The sequence below is a fragment of the Vanacampus margaritifer genome, chromosome 3 (assembly GCF_051991255.1).
Source record: "Vanacampus margaritifer isolate UIUO_Vmar chromosome 3, RoL_Vmar_1.0, whole genome shotgun sequence".
NCBI classification, from domain to species: Eukaryota; Metazoa; Chordata; class Actinopteri; order Syngnathiformes; family Syngnathidae; genus Vanacampus; species Vanacampus margaritifer.
The window spans coordinates 26,658,498-26,683,995 of NC_135434.1; the positions used below are offsets into that span (position 1 = coordinate 26,658,498).

Genomic DNA, 25,498 nt, shown 5'->3' on the forward strand with positions numbered 1-25,498 from the left:
AGAGTGTGTGAGAAAGCTAATTCAGCTACTGTCTTTGAACCCGAACAGGGGGGGGGGGCTTTCATTCCTTAAAAAAGATTTCGACACTGAGCTAAAGATGGGACAAATTCCTACAAAATGAGCTAAAATTCGTATCGGTCGGATAACGTATGCGCGCGCAGCGTGTCTTGGAAAAAGGTGCTTGAAGTGTGATTTTTTCCCATTCATTCCCAAAGGGGAGTTAATTTGGGAGTTTTTTGGGAATAGCGTCGCCAAGGTAACTGGGAATTCTTAGAAAAATAATAGCGCAGCGAGTCAGATCGAGCCGCATCGTTTGATACCTCATTTGTGCCGGTGCGATGTACGGTACGGGCCGCATTTTAGCGGAAAAATCGTGGAATAATATATAATAATAACAACAAGAAAAATAAACCACTGTCCTAGGTAGAATAACAATATGTGCCTGCTTGCTTCGCAAAGCAGTCCCATAACTAGAAAAATTCCCGCGGAAATTTTGAATGGGACTGCTGACTCTTTGGTAATGAGCTGAACAGTTTAAAATTTAAACCACTGGAATCGCTCAAGAAATGTGGAAGTTAACCATAATCAACATCAACTAAAAGTATCTCACTGTCCCTGAACATGTATTTAAAAAAATGTAAATGAGCTGAACAGTTTAAAATTTAAACCACTGGAATCGGTCAAGAAATGTGGAAGTTAACTATAATCAACATCAACTAAAAGTATCTCACTGTCCCTGAAAATGTATTTTAAAAAATGTAAATGAGCTGAACATTTTAAAATTTAAATGACTGGAATCGGTCAAGAAATGTGTAAATTAACCATAATCTAAAAATATGTCACTGTCACTTTAAGAGCGCACATCCATTTTTGACTTGGAGCCGTCACGCGCCCCACATTCCATTGAGATTGCATGAGAGAAGCACCCCTTCAACAAAACCTCTCACGACTTAACGGTTGAAGATACAGATTCAAGAAATGACTCGTTAGAACGGCAAGGGTTTGAGGAACACGAGCATGTTCTCATTTTCTTAACGGATAAAAAATGACCAAATGAGAGCAGGTTGAAAACTTATGATTTATCAGAAATGGAGAGAGCAAGGCGCCTGAAATGAACATGTAAAAGACAGGCGAATTAGTCCGACTTCTCTTGCTTAAGGTGAAAATAAAGGTACTAAATGACACCTTAGCCAAATAAAAGTTAGTTTGTCTGAAAGAAGACACTCGTGACTACAAAATGTGAGAATTTGACGTCTAGTGACAAAAGATAGTTGCCATGGTGACGAGTTGAAGTGACGTCACGCACCCACATTGCATTGAGATTGAATGAGAGACGCACACCTCAAAGAAGAGCCTCTCACGACTTAACGGTTGAAGATACAGATTCAAGAAATGGCTCGTTAGAACGGCAAGGGTTTGGGGAACACGAGCATGTTCTCATTTTTCTAATCGGATGAAAAATGACCAAATGAGAGCAGGTTGAAAACTTATGATTTATTCGAAATGAAGAGGAAGAAGTCGCCCAAATTAACATGGGAGAGATAGGCGAGAGAGTCCAACTTCTACTCGCTTAAAGGGAAAATAAAGGTACTAAATGACACCTTAACCAAATAAAAGTTAGTTTGTCTGAAAGAAGACACTCGTGACTACAAAATGTGAGAATTTGACGTCTAGTGACAAAAGATTGTGGCAGTGGTGACGAGTTGAAGTGAATTTTTTTCTAATACATTATTTGGTTCCCGGCACTGGATGGCTAATTAGCCAACAGAGTGTGTGAGAAAGCTAATTCAGCCACTGTCTTTGAACCCGAACAGGGGGGGGGGGGGGCTTTCATTCCTTAAAAAAGATTTCGACACTGAGCTAAAGATGGGACAAATTCCTACAAAATGAGCTAAAATTCGTATCGGTCGGATAACGTATGCGCGCGCAGCGTGTCTTGGAAAAAGGTGCTTGAAGTGTGATTTTTTCCCATTCATTCCCAATGGGGAGTTAATTTGGGAGTTTTTTGGAATAGCGTCGCCAAGGTAACTGGGAATTCTTAGAAAAATAATAGCGCAGCGAGTCAGATCGAGCCGCATCGTTTGATACCTCATTTGTGCCGGTGCGATGTACGGTACGGGCCGCATTTTAGCGGAAAAATCGCTGGAATAATATATAATAATAATAATACTAGAAAAATTCCCGCGGAAATTTTGAATGGGACTGCTGACTCTTTGGTAATGAGCTGAACAGTTTAAAATTTAAACCACTGGAATCGCTCAAGAAATGTGGAAGTTAACCATAATCAACATCAACTAAAAGTATCTCACTGTCCCTGAACATGTATTTAAAAAAATGTAAATGAGCTGAACAGTTTAAAATTTAAATGACTGGAATCGGTCAAGAAATGTGGAAGTTAACCATAATCTAAAAATATGTCACTGTCACTTTAAGAGCACATACATTTTGACTTGGAGCCGTCACGCGCCCCACATTGCATTGAGATCGCATGAGAGAAGCACCCCTTGTACAAAAGCCTCTCACGACTTAACGGTTGAAGATACAGATTCAAGAAATGGCTCGTTAGAACGGCAAGGGTTTGGGGAACACGAGCATGTTCTCATTTTCTTAATCGGATAAAAAATGACCAAATGAGAGCAGGTTGAAAACTTATGATTTATCAGAAATGGAGAGAGGAAGGCGCCTGAAATTAACATGTACAAGACAGGCGAATTAGTCCGACTTCTCTTGCTTAAGGTGAAAATAAAGGTACTAAATGACACCTTAGCCAAATAAAAGTTAGTTTGTCTGAAAGAAGACACTCGTGACTACAAAATGTGAGAATTTGACGTCTAGTGACAAAAGATCGTTGCCATGGTGACGAGTTGAAGTGACGTCACGCACCCACATTGCATTGAGATCGCATGAGAGAAGCACCCCTTGTACAAAAGCCTCTCACGACTTAACGGTTGAAGATACAGATTCAAGAAAGGGCTCGTTAGAACGGCAAGGGTTTGGGGAACACGAGCATGTTCTCCGAAATCCCTCATTGGCGCCGCTTCGCTACACCGTCGACACGCCACTCAACCCCCCCCCCCCCCCCCCACGTCGACGACAGACGAGACAAAAGCCTTACTGTATATTGTAGCAACGAGAGATGTACACAATTGAGATTTAGAGCCTACTCAAACTTTTCTTAGTTTTTTTTTACTGCACATTAAAACTTTAATGTAACATCTGCTAGCTCTTTGCTAGCGCTAGCAGGTGCAGCTAGCATGTAGGCTACCATCTCTAGCACTTAACTTTTCCAATCTTGTTAAAACAGCAACATAACGTTCAAACACATCAAATACGTTTCAATACATCGCCAGTATTAACGTGATGTAGTTTAGGATGGGGAAAACTTGCAAAATCACACTTATTTAGCATTATTCACCAGACTACAAACAATTGCCTTGCAACTTACCTCAGACGAGATGAAATGGGAGGAGTAGGTTCTCGAGAAACTTCTAATTGGTGTCATTAAAGCGTCTCTCATTGGCCACAGCACAGACAAGCAGAAAACGAACCAATCAGGGAAAAGAGAGAAGACTAGATCCAACTATCATCAAGATTGGTTGCATTCCATTGAGATTGTATGACAGACGCACCCCTGGAACAAAAGCCTCTCACGACTTAACTCTTCAAGATACAGATTCAAGAAATGGCTTGTTAGAACGGCAAGGGTTTGGGGAACACGAGCATGTTGTAATTTTTTTAATCGGATGAAAAATGACCAAATGAGAGCAGGTTGAAAATGTATGATTTATCCGAAATGAAGAGGAAAAAAACACCCAAATTAACATGGAAGAGATTGGCGAGAGAGTCCAATTTCTCTTCGCTTAAAGGGAAAATAAAGGTACTAAATGACACCTTAGCCAAATAAAAGTTAGTTTGTCTGAAAGAAGACACTCGTGACTACAAAATGTGAGAATTTGACGTCTAGTGACAAAAGATTGTGGCAGTGGTGACGAGTTGAAGTGAAATTTTTTCTAATACATTATTTGGTTCCCGGCACTGGATGGCTAATTAGCCAACAGAGTGTGTGAGAAAGCTAATTCAGCTACTGTCTTTGAACCCGAACAGGGGGGGGGGGGCTTTCATTCCTTAAAAAAGATTTCGACACTGAGCTAAAGATGGGACAAATTCCTACAAAATGAGCTAAAATTCGTATCGGTCGGATAACGTATGCGCGCGCAGCGTGTCTTGGAAAAAGGTGCTTGAAGTGTGATTTTTTCCCATTCATTCCCAAAGGGGAGTTAATTTGGGAGTTTTTTGGGAATAGCGTCGCCAAGGTAACTGGGAATTCTTAGAAAAATAATAGCGCAGCGAGTCAGATCGAGCCGCATCGTTTGATACCTCATTTGTGCCGGTGCGATGTACGGTACGGGCCGCATTTTAGCGGAAAAATCGTGGAATAATATATAATAATAACAACAAGAAAAATAAACCACTGTCCTAGGTAGAATAACAATATGTGCCTGCTTGCTTCGCAAAGCAGTCCCATAATTAACAACAAAAATAAACCACTGTCCTAGGTAGAATAACAATATGTGCCTGCTTGCTCCGCGCGGTGCTCCGCAAGCAGTCCCATAATTAACAACAAAAATAAACCACTGTCCTAGGTAGAATACTAATATGTTATATATCTTTAAGCGAAGAGATATTGGACTCTCTCGCCAATCTCTTCCATGTTAATTTGGGTGTTTTTTTCCTCTTCATTTCGGATAAATCATACATTTTCAACCTGCTCTCATTTGGTCATTTTTTATCCGATTAAGAAAATGAGAACATGCTCGTGTTCCCCAAACCCTTGCCGTTCTAACGAGCCCTTTCTTGAATCTGTATCTTGAAGAGTTAAGTCGTGAGAGGCTTTTGTTCCAGGGGTGCGTCTGTCATACAATCTCAATGGAATGCAACCAATCTTGATGATAGTTGGATCTAGTCTTCTCTCTTTTCCCTGATTGGTTCGTTTTCTGCTTGTCTGTGCTGTGGCCAATGAGAGACGCTTTAATGACACCAATTAGAAGTTTCTCGAGAACCTACTCCTCCCATTTCATCTCGTCTGAGGTAAGTTGCAAGGCAATTGTTTGTAGTCTGGTGAATAATGCTAAATAAGTGTGATTTTGCAAGTTTTCCCCATCCTAAACTACATCACGTTAATACTGGCGAAGTATTGAAACGTATTTGATGTGTTTGAACGTTATGTTGCTGTTTTAACAAGATTGGAAAAGTTAAGTGCTAGAGATGGTAGCCTACATGCTAGCTGCACCTGCTAGCGCTAGCAAAGAGCTAGCAGATGTTACATTAAAGTTTTAATGTGCAGTAAAAAAAAACTAAGAAAAGTTAGAGTAGGCTCTAAATCTCAATTGTGTACATCTCTCGTTGCTACAATATACAGTAAGGCTTTTGTCTCGTCTGTCGTCGACGTGGGGGGGGGGGGGGGGTTGAGTGAGTGTCGACGGTGTAGCGAAGCGGCGCCAATGAGGGATTTCGGAAGTGTACGCTTTTAATGCTTCATACACATCTGAGATTAAGTACAAATTTGATGTTGAATCTTTACTTTTGACTTTGTCATGGCAAGTTTTTTTTCTTTGCTGTAGCAGCATGCCGCGGAAGGGGAAGCGTTCAGAGGCAGCCAAGCGCCAATGGAAGAAGCTGGACCTTGCTGCTATGGAACTGAGGCCAAACAGCGCACCCCAGCATGTACTTTACCTCTATTGAATTCTTTGTTAATGTGCAATACACAATATTTCAGGCTACAAATATAGAATCAGGCAGAAAAATTAGCTTAAAAAGCAGTCTGTTTATGCAAGACACTCATTAGTAATGTTAAAAAATCCTTTATTAAAAATGGACTACCAACGTGTTTAAACACAAGCTTGTCTTCATCGGGGCACAGTTTTACGAATATAGAGTGTATGACATGTGATTTGTGCAGTGCTTTATTCATGTCAAAATAATTCTGAATAGAATTTTGATGAAGTCTGTTTTCTACAAGATTTCAAATATTCTAAGAAGTTTTCAAACTACTGATGTCTAAAATAAACTCACTAACATTGATCAAAAACTTGTGAGATGCCTATCCTGGACACAGATATTTCACATGTTATATTTAATAACTGCAGACATGGTCTATTGCATGACTGTGGGAGGAACAGTTGAAATGATAATGTCAAGCCAATAATTGTTTTAACACTTGACAGTAGTTGGAGTACATTACATTTATCAGTAGATGGTGCTGTTGTGAAGTTAGGCTGGTACAATCTGCTGCCTTTTTGCTCATGTATTTGATCAGAAAATTCTACCAAATTTGATCAATTGTGACTGTATTTCAGACACAAACAAAAGTATCAGTTAAGTCCTTGAATCTCTTTCGTGATTAATAATTTCATTAATAAACCTGGCCTGAATTAACATCACTTGTATGTAGAAAAGACCTGGTCAATTTTCATTGAAACTAACTTAAGCATTACAACCTATGTTTGCTTTTTACTCTGCATTAAGGTGACTGCACATGCCTACAATTGTAATGTCTATGTTTTAGGTGTCCTCTGTTGGTGCCAAGGCTCTGGTACCAGGTCAGTCATCATTTTATTTTAATTGCTTCTGCAGCAGTTTTACAATCGATTATTTTAGAAATTCCAATATTTTGCAGGTTCATATACACTCAAAGTGTAACTTGTACTGTGCTTTGTCAGCAATTTAAGTTGTGAGACTTGACATGGTATTCTGTGTGTGCATCATTTTAGGCAGAGGCACTGGCTGGCGCCACAGAGTTCGGGAATGGCCAGTTTCAACTGTGACTGGGCGGAGGCACAAACTGGTCATTCCATCACTGAACCAGGACAACAAGGTATGTTTTATAATAAACTGCCTGTAAAACAAATTAACCTTCATTTGTCTTTTTTTTAATTTTTTAAATACTTAAAAAAAAAAGAAATTCAATTACTTCTTCTTTTTTTTTTTTCTTTTATAGTTTGTCCTGGTTGTTGGTGACTCCCACCTGCGAGCCATTGCCGATGGGGTTGTGAAGCTGCCGGAGGGACATTTCTCTTTTGGCGTGATGTCCACCCCGGGTGCCAGTGCCTCAGAGTTGCGTGCTGAGGTGCTGAATGCTGTTCTGCCTCGGTCACCCGAGGCGGTCTGCATTTTGGCTCCCAGCAACAACTTGGGCCGCCCCATCGCTGAGGCAGCGGCTGACTTTGGCCAGTTCTTGCGCACCGTCTGCAGCCGCTGGCCCAACGTAAGTTCACACATTTCCTTCATATAGTTCATACATTTACATTTCAAGTATGTACTTGCATGATATGTCAAATATGTTCTGTTTAAAATACATTTCAGCCTTTTCCCGTAGTTAAGCAGTTGATGAATATTAATGAAAGTTCATCTTGCTCCAGATGTATATTTTACTTTTTTAAACTTTGTGCAGGTTGTTGTCCTGGACTTCCCCCCTCGTCTGACCGTCAAGCTGGCCCAGCAGGACCTTTTACGCCAGGAGTACCACCGGGTGGCAGCAATTATGGGTACGTTCCATGTTGAAAATTGTTTTCACACACAAAGTTCTACTTTTCTTTACGTCACCTCCTGATCTGATTTTTGTGTCTCAGCGGGACTCTTGAACTAATAATGTTTTTTTTCTTTGTTCCTGTAGGTATTCGCTACCTATCTGTTGCTGGCCACTTCCCGCTGTCACAGCTTCATTTGTGGTGTAGAGACGGGGTAAGTACATTAGTTGTTGCAAAAAACAAACAAACATTTTATTAGTGCTCCTCCTATCAAAAGTATGTTTGCAGATATATAATATTTATTTCTGATCATGTCTGGAAGGTACACCTCAGTGACAGCGATGGGAAGCCGGTGCTTGCGCGGTTGCTGTGGGATGCTGTCAACATGCGGATGGAGAGGACTGCTTTCTGATAAATCATAAGTTTTCAACCTGCTTTCATTTGGTCATTTTTTATCCGATTAAGAAAATGAGAACATGCTCGTGTTCCCCAAACCCTTGCCGTTCTAACGAGCCATTTCTTGAATCTGTATCTTCAACCGTTAAGTCGTGAGAGGCTTTTGTTCAAGGGGTGCTTCTCTCATGCAATCTCAATGGAATGTGGGGCGCGTGACGGCTCCAAGTCAAAAATGCATGTGCGCTCTTAAAGTGACAGTGACATATTTTTAGATTATGGTTAACTTACACATTTCTTGACCGATTCCAGTCGTTTAAATTTTAAACTGTTCAGCTCATTTACATTTTTTGAAATACATTTTCAGGGACAGTGAGATACTTTTAGTTGATGTTGATTAAGGTTAACTTCCACATTTCTTGAGCGATTCCAGTGGTTTAAATTTTAAACTGTTCAGCTCATTACCAAAGAGTCAGCAGTCCCATTCAAAATTTCCGCGGGAATTTTTCTAGTTAATATTATTATTATATATTATTCCACGATTTTTCCGCTAAAATGCGGCCCGTACCGTACATCGCACCGGCACAAATGAGGTATCAAACGATGCGGCTCGATCTGACTCGCTGCGCTATTATTTTTCTAAGAATTCCCAGTTACCTTGGCGACGCTATTCCCAAAAAACTCCCAAATTAACTCCCCATTGGGAATGAATGGGAAAAAAATCACACTTCAAGCACCTTTTTCCAAGACACGCTGCGCGCGCATACGTTATCCGACCGATACGAATTTTAGCTCATTTTGTAGGAATTTTTCCCATCTTTAGCTCAGTGTCGAAATCTTTTTTAAGGAATGAAAGCCCCCCCCCCCTGTTCGGGTTCAAAGACAGTGGCTGAATTAGCTTTCTCACACACTCTGTTGGCTAATTAGCCATCCAGTGCCGGGAACCAAATAATGTATTTGAAAAAATTTCACTTCAACTAGTCACCATGGCCACAATCTTTTGTCACTAGACGTCAAATTCTCACATTTTGTAGTCACGAGTGTCTTCTTTCAGACAAACTAACTTTTATTTGGTTAAGGTGTCATTTAGTACCTTTATTTTCCCTTTAAGCTCGGACAAGTCGGACCAACTCGCCTATCTCTGCCATGTTAATTTCAGGCGCCTTCCTCTCTCCATTTCTGATAAATCATAAGTTTTCAACCTGTTCTCATTTGGTCATTTTTTATCCAATTAAGAAAATGAGAACATGCTCGTGTTCCCCAAACCCTTGCCGTTCTAACGAGCCCTTTCTTGAATCTGTATCTTCAACCGTTAAGTCGCGAGAGGCTTTTGTTGAAGGGGTGCTTCTCTCATTCAATCTCAATGCAATGTGGGTGCGTGACGTCACTTCAACTCGTCACCATGGCCACAATCTTTTGTCAATAGACGTCAAATTCTCACATTTTGTAGTCACGAGTGTCTTCTTTCAGACAAACTAACTTTTATTTGGCTAAGGTGTCATTTAGTACCTTTATTTTCCCTTTAAGCTCGGACAAGTCGGACCAACTCGCCTATCTCTGCCATGTTAATTTCAGGCGCCTTCCTCTCTCCATTTCTGATAAATCATAAGTTTTCAACCTGCTCTCATTTGGTCATTTTTTATCCGATTAAGAAAATGAGAACATGCTCGTGTTCCCCAAACCCTTGCCGTTTTAACGAGTCATTTCTTGAATCTGTATCTTCAACCGTTAAGTCGCGAGAGGCTTTTGTTGAAGGGGTGCTTCTCTCATTCAATCTCAATGCAATGTGGGTGCGTTACGTCACTTCAACTCGTCACCATGGCCACAATCTTTGCTCACTAGACATCAAATTCTCACATTTTGTAGTCACGAGTGTCTTCTTTCAGACAAACTAACTTTTATTTGGCTAAGGTGTCATTTAGTAACTTTATTTTCACCTTAAGCATCTTGAACCGTTAAGTCGTGAGAGGCTTGGTGCGTGATGTCTCTCCAACGTGTTAGTCCAATGCGTGTGCGTCAATGTGCATGTTTCTTAAAGGAACAGTAAGATACTTTTACTTTATGGTGATTATGCCTAACTTCCACATTTCTTGACCGATTTCAATCGTTTGAATTTTAAACTGTTCAGCTCATTTCCATTTTTTAAAATACATTTTCAAAAAGAACACATTATTATTATTATTTTTATTTTTTCTATTAAATGTAATGGATTGGCAATTGATTAGGTACACCCTGGATTATCGCCACTCTGCCCACCCAGGGGGGCGGCCATTTTGGCCAATTAATTAGGTACACAAAGGTGGGCGGAGGCCATCTTGGCCAATTGATTAGGTACGCCCAGGATTCTTGCCACTCCGCTCGCCCAGGGCGGCGGCCATCTTGGCCAATTAATTAGGTACACCCAGGATTCTCGCCACTACGCTCGCCCAGGGTGGCGGCCATCTTGGCCAATTAATTAGGTACACCCAGGATTCTTGCCACTACGCTCGCTGAGGGCGGCGGCCATCTTGGCCAATTTATTAGGTACGCCCAGGATTCCCGCCACTCCGCTCGCCCAGGGCGGCGGCCATTTTAGCCAATTAATTAGGTGTGTACCTAATTAATCCCCACTCTGCCCACCCAGGGCGGCGGCCATCTTGGCCAATTAATTAGGTACGGCAAGGACTCTCTCCCCCTTGCCCACCCGGGTCGGCGGCCATCTTGGCCAATTTATTAGGTACGCCCAGGATTCTCGCCACTCCGCTCGCCCAGGGCGGCGGCCATTTTAGCCAATTAATTAGGTACACCCTGAATTACCGCCTTTCTGCCCACCCAGGGCGGTGGCCATCTTGGCCAATTAATTAGGTACGGCAAGGACTCTCTCCCCCTCGCCCACCCGGGTCGGCGGCCATCTTAGCCAATTGACTACTACTAAAATTACTACAAGTACTACTAATACTACTACTTCTGTTTGTACTTGCTTACTACTTACTACTATACTACTACTACTATGTCTACAAGTACTACATACATGCGTGTTTCCACCTTGCAAGAGTCAGCAATTCCACATTTCTTGAGCGATTCCAGTGGTTTAAATTTTAAACTGTTCAGCTCATTACCAAAGAGTCAGCAGTCCCATTCAAAATTTCCGCGGGAATTTTTCTAGTTATTATATCATCCTTCCACAATTTTTGAGCTAAAATGTGGCCCGTACCGTACATCGCACCGGCACAAATGAGGTATCAAACGATGCGGCTCGATCTGACTCGCGGCGTTACTATTTTTCTAAGAATTCCCAGTTACCATGGCGACGCTATTCCCAAAAAACTCCCAAATTAACTCCCCATTGGGAATGAATGGGAAAAGGGAAAACAAAATCACACATCAAGCACCTTTTTCCAAGACACGCTGCGCGCGCATACGTTATCCGACCGATACGAATTTTAGCTCATTTTGTAGGAATTTTTCCCATCTTTAGCTCAGTGTCGAAATTTTTTTTAAGGAATGAAAGCTCTCCCCCCCTGTGCGGGTTCAAAGACAGTGAGTGAATTAGCTTTCTCACACACTCTGTTGGCTAATTAGCCTTAGAGTGCCGGGAACAAAATAATCAAACAAAACTAGACGTCAAATTCTCACATTTTGTAGTCACGAGTGTCTTCTTTCAGACAAACTAACTTTTATTTGGCTAAGGTGTCATTTAGTACCTTTATTTTACCTTTAAGCGAGTAGAAGTTGGACTCTCTCGCCTATCTCTCCCATGTTAATTTGGGCGACTTTTTCCTCTTCATTTCGGATAAATCATAAATTTTCAACCTGCTCTCATTTGGTCATTTTTCATCCGATTAAAAAAATGAGAACATGCTCGTGTTCCCCAAACCCTTGCCGTTCTAACGAGCCATTTCTTGAATCTGTATCTTGAACCGTTAAGTCGTGAGAGGCTTTCGTTGCAGGTGTGCGTCTGTCATACAATATCAATAGAATGTTGGTGCGTGAATTCAAGTGTGTCCAACAAGTTCTAATCAAATGCGTGTGCGCTCTTAAAGTGACAGTAAGATATTTTTAGTTGATGTCGATTATGGTAAACTTCCACATTTCTTGACCGATTTCAATCGTTTGAATTTTATACTGTTCAGCTCATTTAAATAATAAAAAAAAAACCATAAAAAAAAAAAAAAACATACACAAGATTATTATTATTTTTTTTTAAAGGCAATGGAATGGACTGCTATTTAAATAGTGCTTTTGTTACCTATACTGCCTGGTCTCTCACGTTTGCATAGCAACTGCCTCAGCCAATCATCTCACTCATCTCAACTCAACCCCTTTTTTTCTTGGTGTACTCAAGACTTGGCCTATGTACGGGCGGCCATCTTGGCCAATTGATTAGGTACACCCAGGATTCTCGCCACTACGCTCGCCCAGGGCGGCGGCCATCTTGGCCAATTAATTAGGTACGCCCAGGATACTCGCCATTCTGCTCGCCTAGGGCGGCGGCCATTTTGGCCAATTAATTAGGTACGGCAAGGACTCTCTCCCCCTCGCCCACCCGGGTCGGCGGCCATCTTGGCCAATTTATTAGGTACACTCTGGATTCTCGCCACTCCGCTCGCCCAGGGCGGCGGCCATCTTGGCCAATTAATAAAGTACACCCAGGATTCTCGCCACTACGCTCGCCCAGGGCGGCGGCCATCTTGGCCAATTAATTAGGTACACCCAGGATTCTCGCCATTACGCTCGCCCAGGGCGGCGGCCATCTTGGCCAATTAATTAAGTACACCCAGGATTCTCGTCACTACGCTCGCCCAGGGCGGCGGCCATCTTGTCCAATTAATTAGGTACACCCTGGATTCTCGCCACTACGCTCGCTCAGGGCGGCGGCCATCTTGGCCAATTAATTAGGTACGCCCAGGATACTCGCCATTCTGCTCGCCTAGGGCGGCGGCCATTTTGGCCAATTAATTAGGTACGGCAAGGACTCTCTCCCCCTCGCCCACCCGGGTCGGCGGCCATCTTGGCCAATTTATTAGGTACACTCTGGATTCTCGCCACTCCGCTCGCCCAGGGCGGCGGCCATCTTGGCCAATTAATAAAGTACACCCAGGATTCTCGCCACTACGCTCGCCCAGGGCGGCGGCCATCTTGGCCAATTAATTAGGTACACCCAGGATTCTCGCCATTACGCTCGCCCAGGGCGGCGGCCATCTTGGCCAATTAATTAAGTACACCCAGGATTCTCGTCACTACGCTCGCCCAGGGCGGCGGCCATCTTGGCCAATTAATTAGGTACACCCTGGATTCTCGCCACTACGCTCGCTCAGGGCGGCGGCCATCTTGGCCAATTAATTAGGTACGCCAAAGATTCTCGCCACTCCGCTCGCCCAGGGCGGCGGCCATCTTGGCCAATTATTTAGGTACTTCAAGGACACTCTCCCCCTCGCCCACCCGGGTTGGTGGCCATCTTGGCCAATTGATTAGGTACACCCTGGATTATCGCCACTCTGCCCACCCAGGGCGGTGGCCATCTTGGCCAATTAATTAGGTACGGCAAGGACTCTCTCCCCCTCGCCCACCCGGGTCGGCTCAAAAATGGGTGTGCGCTCTTAAAGGGACAGTGACATATTTTTAGATTATGGTTAACTTCCACATTTCTTGACCGATTTTTGTCGTTTAAATTTTAAACTCTTCAGCTCATTTACATTTATTTAAATACATTTTCAGGGACAGTGAGATATTTTTAGTTTCAGTTGATTATGTTTAACTTCCACATTTCTTGAGCGATTCCAGTGGTTTAAATTTTAAACTGTTCAGCTCATTTACAAGAGTCAGCAGTCCCATTCAAAATTTCCGCGGGAATTTTTCTAGTTATTATTATTATTATTATTTAGTCAATTAAGAATAATACTGTACACCACAGCTAGTTTTAATAACAGCCTATTAGGGCAACACGACTGCAAGACTTGTAGCATATAAATAACTTACAGTTATGCTTTGTGTAAAATAATAGCTAATAATTTAGTAGGGGCTTTTTCGTGTAGCTTTTCTTAAAGATGATGTCAACATTGACCTATCACCTGTCCTCAGTAAACTGTTTATTAAAAAACAACAACAACAAAATAACTTTCTTGAGGGCACTTTTTTGAGAGGGCAGAGGGGCAAGGGTGTCAGCACCACTAGGGGTCTGCCCAGTGGTGTAATTATTACACCAGCTCAGTGGCCTAGTGGTACAGTGTCCGCCCTGAGACTGGGAGGTCGTGGGTTCAATTCCCGGCCGGATCATACCAAAGACTATAAAAATGGGACCCATTGCCGCTCTGCTTGACACTCAGTATTAAGGGTTGGAATTGGGAGGTTAGATCACCGTATGATTCCCGAGCGCGGCTGCTGCTGCTGTTCACCGCTCCCTCAGGGGATGGGTCAAATGCGGAGAACGAATTTCGCCCCACTTAGGTGGGTGTGACAATCAGGGGATCTTATCTATTGACGGTGCAGCGGGGCCCACAGACAGCGCAGGGGCCCATGACAGAAGGGGAGAGAGAGAGAGAACCAAAACGGCCAGAGTTATTTTGTAAATACGATGTCGGAAATGATCATTTAATTACCTAACTTCGGCATCTGTCAGTCACGATGAGTCTCGACGTGATGCGAGTTGAAAAAAAAGTGGTAGCGAGTGTGCGTGCCATCGTCGCCATCATGCTTTGCAGACTAAAAAAATAAATAAAAAAAAAAACGGTGCGCAAAAAGAAAAGACAAAAAAAACATTACGTTAAAGCTATTGGAAGAGATTTGATAGACGTGGTTTGAGTTCAGGCCATTAGCAAAATCTAATCTAGTGTCCCGCTCCCACCAGAGTCGAGCTAGCTCCATTGCAGAAGCGACCCTCCAGCCGTGTCTCGCTTCGCCCAGCGGTCAAAAGGCGGCTTCCCCGTGTGCCCACCGCCTACGCAGCCTCAGGGGATGAATTTGACGCCAAATGCAAAAAGCTAGCATCGCATTTGGCTCAGCCGCTCTGGACCATTCTCTAGATACAATAAACAAGGAAACAGGTGTTTTTCTGACAAATGCTACTTTAGACCTATATGGAGCGTCGTAAATGACTTCGCTGAGCGCGACGCGCAGATGAGCTTCTAATGAGTGATTATAGCTACAAATTATTTGAAGTTATGAAGTGCAGCTAGTGGGATTCAGAAGTGCAGCGAGTGGGATTCAGAAGTGCAATTAGTGGGATTCAAATCTATGGCAAATTACTTTATTCTGTTTTGGTGCCATAGTAAGCCTTTTGCACACGTTCAAACTGATTTAAAAGTTGTAAAGAGAATATAATGTATTGGAAGATTTTTGTGGTATTTTTAATGTTTAATATAGATGTCACAGCTTTAAATTGGAGGCCCTGCAAAAGTCCTTGGTGACAAGTCGCACTTCTATCCAAAGGCTGTGCGCGCGCACCTGTGTGCGTGGGAGTGCTCGTGCGTGGGCGGTGGATGGGGTGAAAATTGGGGGGAAGGGGGGCCCCAATTTTTGGGGGGTACTGGGGCCTCTCAGCATGGTGTCAACTCTTTTTTCCGCCTCCCTTTATGAGCGCTAACCCATTATGGCGCCGTTACGGTGGCGTCCATGTTTACGGCGGCGCCTCATGTGCGTCATATCCTTCCAGCGACGCTGCAACCAATCATATTGCAGCGGGGAGGGTAGAGCGAATTTTCAGGTTTCATGACTCTAGTGTACGCTACGGTGCTAACAGCGTCCTGAGCCATCACTCTTTGCTGCCAGGTCTTTATTAATCCAACACAAGATTCATGGTACATGAAACGGATGCCGGAAATCGCTATGTTCATGACTGAGGTGTTTTGTTTTAAATAGGAGTTTGGTTTAACCCAAGGTCCGAGGATAATCGATGATAGCATAAAACACAGCTAACCGATGCTAGTCGGCCTCAAACCCAATACGAGCACATAATCCCGGACACTTTCCTTTTTTTTTTTTTTCTTAAGAGCTCAGTATTGTTCATTTGACATGTCATCATCATTGCTCTCCTTTTATTTATTTATTATAAAAAAAAAATTGTATGTGGGTGTGTGTTTGTGCATGTGTGTGTGTGTGTGTGTGCGTGCGTGCGTGCGTGCGTACGTGTATTCATTAGTGCACCTAAAACCTATTAAAAAATACCGTTCACCTAAACCGAACACTTCAGAATCCAGCCAGAGTCGTGGGGCCGTCAGGAGACCCGAAGAAGGACCAAAGAAAAGAAAGGAAAGTGAAGTCCAGCACCGACCAGACATCACCCACCAGGCCACCAACCAGAGTCCTCCACCAACCCCAGAGACATCTGAATTCCAACAAATCAGGGAGACCTCAAGGGCCCAAAGGAGAGACTGAGGAAAGGTAGGAAGGACAGACGAAGCAGAGTGAGATCCACAGACACCAAACTCCACCGATTCAATGACCTGAGGAAGAAGCAGATTGTGTCTGAGTTTCGGTAAATGCTGGTGTGGTGGATCTGGCATGCATGAAAATCTCCACCAAAGAGGGGAGCCGTCGACCCCCGCCAGGACAGAGCAAGCGCAACACCTCAGGGCCCCCCAGGCCGCGGCAGCGCCAAAGGACAACCCCCGGGCCCCGCAGGGGCCACCGGCCGGAGAGCAAACCCAGGAGCAGGAGCGCCCCCCACCCTAACGCGCCCCGCGCCCCCAACCCAACGCAGCAGGACGGGGCACTGCAGGCCCGCCAGGCACCCCACTGGTCCACAGCCCCCGCTCCCCCGCCCCCCATCCACCCCAACCCAGCCGCCCCAGACACCCCCCACCCCAGCACCCCCCACCCAAGCCGCTCCCGCCCCCAGACCCCACCTCCACCAACCGGCAGCCCCCCAGATCCCGGGGACACCCCGCACCCAGGCACCGGCGCCGAAGAGGGGCCGGGCAGCGGAGCGGAAATGGCATCCGCGGCCACCCCACCCCCCACCACGTGGAGGGACGGAACACCGGGGGCAGAAGGGGAGATGGGGGCACCGGAGGACGGGCGGCACCCCCGAACCCCAGGCCCAGCGGGGAGAGGCCCCGGTCGTCACCCCAACGTTCTAAGTGAAAACTAACCCTGTTACTGAGTTCGCCAGCTCGCCGACTGGCGAACTCTACCCCTAAACCTTGAGTGTGACCCCACCCAGTGTATATACATAAGTGTGTGTGTGTGGTGCATTAAAATTGGGAGCAGGTGAACCGGAGCAGAGGGAAATGATATCCCCATGCTCCGATCCACCCGCCTCCCAGGCATGTCAATGAGCATATGTGGTGCATTAAAAAAAAAAAAAATAGGGGGGTGGGGGGGTAGACACACGGACAGGGGACCGCAGCACTGCTCCATACTGCGGTCTGCCCCAACCGATGGCGCCCCCCCCCCCCAGTTGTGTGGTGCATGAAAATTGGAGGGGAGTTGCAGGGCGAAGACGGTGTTTCCACCCTACCCCACTCCCCCCCAAAGTGTGTTATGTGCCCTATATGTCTATAAAAGTGTATTGTGCAAAACTAGTGCAGTGAGTTAAGAGGAGCGACCAGCGGGGCCCCCCCGCCAACCGGGCGGGAGGCGCACCCGCCCACCAAACCCCCATCCACCCCACCGGGACCCCGGCGGGCATATGGGACCAGCCCGGCGGGGCGATAAGGCTCGCCCCCCCCGGAGTGCCAGGAGGTCCACCGGAGCGGGGCGGGCACAACACCAAAGGCCCCCGGAGCGCCGAGACCCGGACCACGGATGGAGCCCCCGGCCCAGGGGAGGGGGGGGGAGGCAGATAGGGGAGGGGGAGGGGACGGGGGAAGGAGACGACAAGAAGGGCAGGAGGCAGCGGCAGGGCCGCAGAGAGAGGGGGAGAGGAGGAGGAAGGGTGACGAGGGAGAAGGGACAGGGAGGCGGAGGACGGGTGGGGAGAGGCGAGGAGGGAGAGGAAGCAAGGGGGAAGAAGGGGGAGGGGAGAGGGAACCATGGGGCAGCCCGGCGGCCCACAGGCCCCGAACCGCATCGAGAGCACCAGAGCGACGGACCGCGCCGGGGCGGCGCCGCCCCGAACACCAGGGAGAGCCCCGCAACGCAGAACCCCCCAAGAGACCCAGGGAATGGCCAAGACACAGCCGCCACCCAGCAGCCAACAGAGGGGCAGACCCGCCCACGCCCAGCCAGGGGGGGACAGCACCTGTAGAATTAGCATGCAGTGAATCTGAATATTAACCCTTAGTGCCCATTGGAGGTGAATCTGCTCAATCCTGTTGGCAGCAACTGGGTTCCTGACTATAAAAACTTAACCATTAGTTACAAACTGCCAAATACAGAAGTTATCACGATGTGGTGGCTCTCGCTAACAGGCAGAATTAAATAACCAGTATTAGGTTAAAATATTCTATATATGTAGACCATATTTCTATGAATTTTGATATTTGGTTTTTATTTGAGGCCGATATTTTTTCCATTAAAATGTGATTTATGAGGAGGTTAGACCATTGGTCGATATTCATTGTTTATTTTTCCAGTTAACAAGAATAGTTTTTTTTGCGATAGTAAGGGCTACAAGTGTAGATTGAAATTGTTTGTGTGGTAAGTCAGTTGTTGTTAGGTCACCTAGCAAACACAAGTTCTGAGATAAAGGTATCCTACAGTCCAAGATAGCGGAAAGTTTTTCTAAGACTTTAGTCCAGAAATACATAACCGGAGTGCATAACCATAAAGCATGAAAATAAGTGTCTGTAGTGTTTTGTAAACACTGGAGACAAATGTCGGAGTCTGAGAGTCCCATTTTCTTCATCATATATTGAGTAATGTATGTTCTATGGATAATTTTATATTGGATAAGTTGTAAATTTGTGTGTTTTGTCATTTTAAATGCATTTTCACAAACTTGAATCCAAAAGTCATATTCCGGAGCTATAGACAAGTCTGTCTCCCATTTTGAGACGGGTAAAGACATTTTTATTCGTATATGAAAGTAACTTATATATTTTTGAAAGTTTTTTTGTTGTTGTCGGAGAAAGCTTGGTAATATATTTAGCTAAAACAGGCGGTTGGAGTGTACCCTGAAGTGTTGGAATTTGTTTCTTTATCATACTTTTAACTTGCAGATAATGTAAAAAATTTCTGTTTGTTATTTTGTATTTTAGGAGCAAGGATGTATATGATATAAATATATTATCTGAGAAGAGATGGTGGAGATGTGAATCTAGAAGTCTGAGGTTATTACAATCCTTCTGTTCTAGTTCCAGCCAACAGTTAGTATCTCTGTTGGGTTGTGCCCATAGAATGATATATTGTAGCTGGTTAGCTATATAGTAGTACATAAAATTTGGTGCCTCTAGACCACCTTTGGATTTACTTTTCTAAAGAGTAGATAGACTAATCTTTGCTTTTTTTTTATTCCAGTAAAATTTTGTAACGGCTGAGTCCAACAACTGGAACCAGTTAGCCGTAGGTTTAAATGGAATCATTGAGGAAAAAATAGTTTATTTTGGGTAAAACTTTCATTTTAATGGTGGCTATTCGTCCTATTAGAGAAATAGGAAGATTATTCCAGCGTTCCAAGTCACTATGAATGTTATCCAGAAGTGGAGAAAAGTTTAAATGAATTAAATCAATTAATTTAGGTGAGATTTTTATGCCTAAGTATTTTAAATTACCTATAGGAAATGAGTAGTGTGGGTCAATTTTTCCCCATTGCCCACTGTCAGTTTAATACATGAAAAATTACCATCCGCAACTTTATTTGAAAATATTGGTTTAGTTGTCTGCCAATTTACGAGCGGATACACCTTGTCCCATCTTGAGCATTTAACATTGGGGACAGTTTTATTCATAAGTTCCATTACACATTGACATCCTCTATTTTAGCAGGGATTACCCGCAATAAAGGTCGTGGTCCCACGCACACTACACAGTTTTTACCAGAGGCATGCGCTGCTTCGTTTGCCAGCAGTAGCCAATTATTACTGCCGCCGGACAATCCTGTTGTAGCACGAAACAACTCAACTACACCATCAATTGATACACTAACAGCTTCTACCCCAGTTTCCCTTGCGTATTTAGTCATTTTTGGTTGTTCTAACTTACTCATAGTTTTATCTACACAAACTAAAATTGGAAAATAGGGATCAGCTCCGGAGAACCATGCCCATAATAATAGCCCAAAACAGGAGGTATTATTTAAAGTTACATTAGGTGGCCGCATATTTCCATCAGGAAGAGCAAAAGTCAATTCGAGTTGACCTCCCATTTTACGTAGCGTTACCCTTTTGCTAAAGAAAATTGCCTCCACGCTTGATCCCGGTGGCCAGCATCGTCCGCTTTGGGTGGTTACAAAAGCACTCCAGTCTAGTCGTAAAACATGTCCTGTCAAATACCACCAATATTTAACCCAGAAACTACCTTTTGTTTGCTTCCCACTTTTAAATCCCTTCAAAGATTTAATCGGAATTTTCACAGTGGTATTTGTGTTTGGGGCAACTGTCAAAGCAATTGTTATATATATATATATAATAAGTTATTATACGTCCAGGATATGATCCAGGGAATGTGTGGGGATTTACTATCTCGCTTAATACGATGTGTTGTAGTTACATTAAAATTTGCATCTAAAGGCTTCCAAAAGTACCAGAATGACATAACAATGAACATGAGCAAAATTGTCGCAATGTAGCAGCTGGTGGCGTGTTCTCCCTTCGAAGCCATCTCGTGATGTGTTCTTTGGATGACAAGGGCGTTTGTCAGCTGTTTTTTTTTTTTTTTTTTTTTTTTTAAGGGGCATTGTCAGCTTCTTTCAGAACCCTGGGCAACTGCCAGAGATCCAGGATTGGTCACTGGGATTATCTTCCCAAGATGTGACCCAATTGTGGAATAATGCTTCGAAAAAGCACTTGACATCAATCTCCTCGAACAGCAGCCTCCTCGAACAGGCAGCTGGATACTGGGAGCAGGCGTGGCTCTCTAGTTGAACCTGTCAGATGGCTCCCCCTGGTGGAGGCGTCGAACCAGAACTAGCGGGCCTTGTGGATGTCAGATGAAACCAGGTATCGCCTTTCTTATGCAAGCGCACTGCACAAGACGTTCTCTCCGTGATTCTGTACGGTCCAGTCCACCTTTTCTTCGCCATATACCTTCCCCATCCTGTTCAGCACCTCTTGAAATCAAAAACGCTCCTTTCTTCCGGGCTGGCTTTCCGCTGCCACAGTTTGATCGTTTCAGAAGTTATTTCTTCTCCGTCTCCCAATTCACCTTCGCTCACCATCAATTGAAGTGTTGTGTGGTAGCCCGCTGCCTGTTTTGCGGCCTTATCCGCGGAATCATTTCCTACTGAGACAAAATCATTATTTTTTGAATGTCCCTTGCATTTTATCACAGCTACTGCTTTGGGCAGTAGCAAGGCGTCTTTCAAATCAAAAATGTCTTGATGGTGTTTGATAGGTGTCCCTGAAGCAGTCATGAAGTCATTTCTTTGCCATTCTTTGATGGCCGTATGTACAACTACATGTGCATACGCGGAGTCAATGTATATGTTCACAGTCTTATCTTTTGCTAATTTCAATGCAGTTGTCACAGCCACTATCTCTGCTCGTTGAGCTGACTGAGGCCCTGTAAGTCTCTCTGAGATGTTTTTTTATCAAGTGCGCAAGTGCTGAAGCAAAAGCTGCGCATACATGGTGACGCTGTTCATATTTTTCAAGAGGTGTTGATGCATAAAGACAAACATGTCTATTACCATTCTCCCCCTTTTGAAAAAGTACAGCCAACACGCTCGATGACTTCTCAGAAACATCAAGGAAAAACATCTTAGTGTAATCAGGAACGACAAGAGCTGCGGCTGATGACAAAAACTGTTTTAGCATAACAAAAGACGTCTCAGCATCATGAGTCCAAACAAGAACATGTGACAGGTTTCTCATTCCTTTTTCATTCACTAACTGTCTGAGAGAATGAGTCAGTTCCGCAAAATCCGGAACATGATGTCGGGAATAATTGCACAAGCCCAAAAAAGCCAACATTTGTTTAACATTTGTCGGTTTGGGATGGTGCAAGATGTCATCTTTGTGTGACGGGGAAATACCTGTTCCATGCTTTGAAATAAGCCTTCCCAAAAAAGACACCTGAGCTCGGGCAATTTGGAGTTTGTCCTTGGAGCACTTCAGGCCCACCGAAGCCAGGTGGCTCAAAAGGAGCTGTGTAGCTTGAAGGCAGGACTCCTCGGAAGGTGCAGCTAGCAGTAGATCATCCACATACTGCACCAACAGAACATCAGTAGGAAGTTGGAGAGATGATAGCAGCTGTCGAAGGGAAGCATTAAAAACACCAGGAGATAACACAAACTCTTGTGGCAGTCGGGTATATGAGTAATACTCATTATTTCATGTAAATGCAAAATACTTTTGCATAGACACGTCAAGAGGGATGCAAAAAAATGCATTTGCAAGATCAATACAGGTAAAATGCGTATGCAACGGAGTAATTTGTGACAGCGCAGAATGCAAATTTGGCACCGGCAGTGCGGGTGTCAACACCTTAGCATTAATAGCTCTGAGATCATGCACCATGCAAAATTTACCAGTATTTTTCTTTTCTACCGGGAGAATGGGAGTATTGTAGCTCGACTTATCAATTTTACAAAGCACCCCCGCTTTTAGCAAACCATTAATTGTCGCCGAGATGCCAAGACGACCGTCAGGCTTCATAGGGTATTGCGGCACCCAAACGGATTCGGGTTTTACTTCAAAAGTTACTGGAATAACTTTACACAAGCCTACGTCAGTCGGGTCATCAGACCACAGTTTAGCAGGCAAGGTTTTTAGCATGTCACAAGCAAGGTCGCTGTCAGATGTCTCCCTCCAATGATGTCGATACAAAAGTTGATGTTCTAAAACAGACATGGAAGCAAATAAATCAGATTTAATCCAATAGGCATCAAGAGATTTGGAATATAATAAATCTGGGTGTAATAGAGTGTTGCCAATCAGTTGCTTTTGTGCACGCTAGGACAAATGGACCCAAATCATTCGCCGTGTGCTGGGATGAGACCATCAATGAAACATGAGGATGACATGCCAGCACAGATTAATCAGGTGGTTCCGCCATCTCATACCACTTAAATTGTTCTTGTGTCAGACTTACAGAAAACGCGACTCCGGGCCCACCTGCGAACAGATCACCTACACGCAACTCCCATGTGTTGCCAACAACTGTACGGAAGGCTTCACTGTATATCCAATCACCACATCTGTCATAAAAAATACCATATCAGATACCATATCGTATGATCGGAGATTACGAACCCAAGGAGACCACTCTGTCCAAAACTTTTCAGCATCCCTCCAGCCGGAGGAATCAGTGTCACCCTTGCCCAGTAGATGTCAGCCGGAGCGCATGTCATAGCGTATTGAGGCACCACTGGGAACTGGGGGCAGGAGTTGGAGGCAGAGGCAGCAGCGCAGTAATATGAATGTTCATCTGGGAATTGGAGCGTGAGTCCGTCCGACCCGCACTGGATCAATGGTGCAGTTTTTATGAGAAGATCCCTTCCCATAAGATTTACGGGACAGTTCGGCGCAAATACAAACTCATGTAAAAAAGTTTGTGTGAAGCATCGCGCGTGTTTATAGGGGCTGTGAAATTCAGAACAGTTTGTTCTCCCTTGAATCCAACCAGCGAAATGCCATTCGTGGTGAGCGTACAGTCAGACGGCAAAGTCTTAATGGTAGAGTGACGAGCTCCAGTATCCACCATAAATGACAAGGAAATTCCTCCTACCTCCATCTCAATCATTGGTTCCTGGAGGCCTTTGGATGTGAATTCAGGGCCCAGTCATTGCGGAAACTGTCCACCAGGTAGCGACAGGAACTGCTGATTCGGCACTGGCGGCTGTGATGACATTCGGCGTGTGGGCAAGTTCTGTGAGCTACGTCCCCTCTGTGGGAAGTATCCACACCCTCTTTGTTGCCGCAGAGTTCTGCCGTGTGGCAGACGGCAGGTATCCGCCCAGTGGCCAGGTTGACCACAGTTGAAGCAGTAATCTCGACCAACGAATGGAACTGACTGAAACATAACACAATCTCCCACAACATTATTAGGTGATGACATATCAGTGGAAGCCGGAAGAACAGGATTCTCCTCTTTTTTCTTTAAAGTTTGCAATTGCATAATGGCTAATTGTAATTCAGTATTCTTTTGTTTTTCAGTTTTTGATTCGATATCTTTAGCATACCTCCTCAAATGATGTTTAAGATGGGCTAACCATCTAGAATGTTCTGCTCCGGGCAAATCCGGATTTGAGTCCATGGCCTGAACAACCGTTCTAGGAAGTCCTTTTAGCACAGCTGCTCTGAAAACTTGTGAATATAGTGTAGAGTCAGTTGGCAAGTGCCCAGTTTTTAACGAAAATTCTACAAGCGCACGGTCAATGAATGTGGCAGCTTCTTCATCAAATTTTGGGGCGAACATCAAATCAGAAATAACAATTTCCGGGATTGGGAACAATTCATCAAGGACCTCAAAAAGTGTCAAATAATTATCACGTGCTTCACCATCCATTAAAGATGGCAGTCCTGAATTAGTCATCAACACTTCAAGTTGAGAGAGAGGACAGGCGTGGGTCAAAAGCGCACGCACATCCCCCGCTGTCAAAATCTGACCTATCACCTCCCTCTGCAAAGACCTGAGCCAATTCTGCCCCCCCGCTGGTAATGGTGGGAGTCTCTGTAAAATTACGGCCAAATCGGAAGGGGAATAAGGTTTATACATAGTAGCAGAATTCCCGGTGGCTGGGTCCACTTTTGTCAACATAGGTGCTTGTAAACCTACTTGGGAACGAGTCACAGGTCGTTTTGGAGTACCGTCTGGTGATCTGTCAGTCATACTAATGTCACGTGGTCTTGAAACTTTTTCTACAGCACATGTTAACTGTGCCAGCTTCCTTTGTATGTCTTCAATTTGATTAGAAGCTACAGTACATCAGTCATATCATGGTCACGTTGTTGAAACAATTCATCCCTTTCAGCCCTTAATACACGGTTTTGTTCCATCAATTCATCTTCCGCCGCCCTCTCAAAACGAGAAAGAATAGAACACCATTTACTACGAGCTAACTGTGGAATTTCCGCATGTCTATTCAATTCTAAGCCGCTTGGTTCAATTATTCTTGTGGGTCATCTCTCATAGCCAACACTTTATCCAATTTCTGTTCCAATTGCTTAACTGAAGCGGCAACGCCCGCAGCTAATGCATCCACGGCCTTCAAAACAGAGTCGCGCGTTAGCGTCTTATCAAGATCGCCACCATTCCACTGAACATCGAGATGACCTGAATTTACAGTTAATACAAGTGCCTGCAAATCGTGCAGCATCTGAACAGCAGTACTATATGGAGATTCAGTAAACAGGTTTATAGGGGAAAACTCATCTCCCGCGCGTGCCAGCGCATACGCTGGCGGAGCCGCTAGCTTAGCATCACTCTCTTTGTTCTCAAAATCACTCAACACCGCCATCCGGGCAACTTTCACAGAGCTACCCAACGCTAACATTCTAACATAAACCATCATCTGATCCACTTTCTTTAAGTTCTGTCTGACCCTTCTTCAATTTGAAGAC

At 44.4% G+C, this 25,498-nt stretch overlaps 1 protein-coding gene across 1 annotated transcript; it reads left to right on the plus strand.

Moving 5' to 3' along the window:
- The first annotated feature begins 5,464 nt into the window (after positions 1-5,464).
- On the plus strand, positions 5,465-7,938 carry LOC144048748 (uncharacterized). The gene is made up of 7 exons (XM_077561021.1): positions 5,465-5,724; positions 6,566-6,599; positions 6,771-6,874; positions 6,998-7,264; positions 7,451-7,544; positions 7,673-7,740; positions 7,849-7,938. The coding sequence occupies exons 1-7, from the start codon at positions 5,626-5,628 to the stop codon at positions 7,936-7,938; spliced, it is 756 nt and encodes a 251-aa protein (XP_077417147.1). The 5' UTR covers positions 5,465-5,625.
- The last annotated feature ends 17,560 nt before the right edge of the window (positions 7,939-25,498 follow it).

Excerpts from the sequence above, each read along its gene's own strand:
- LOC144048748 (XM_077561021.1), top strand. The coding sequence starts at position 5,626 with ATGCCGCGGAAGGGGAAGCGTTCAGAGGCAGCCAAGCGCCAATGGAAG. Across the intron at positions 5,725-6,565 it reads CAAACAGCGCACCCCAGCAT|GTGTCCTCTGTTGGTGCCAA; the intron begins GTACTTTACCTC and ends TCTATGTTTTAG. Across the intron at positions 7,741-7,848 it reads ATTTGTGGTGTAGAGACGGG|GTACACCTCAGTGACAGCGA; the intron begins GTAAGTACATTA and ends CATGTCTGGAAG.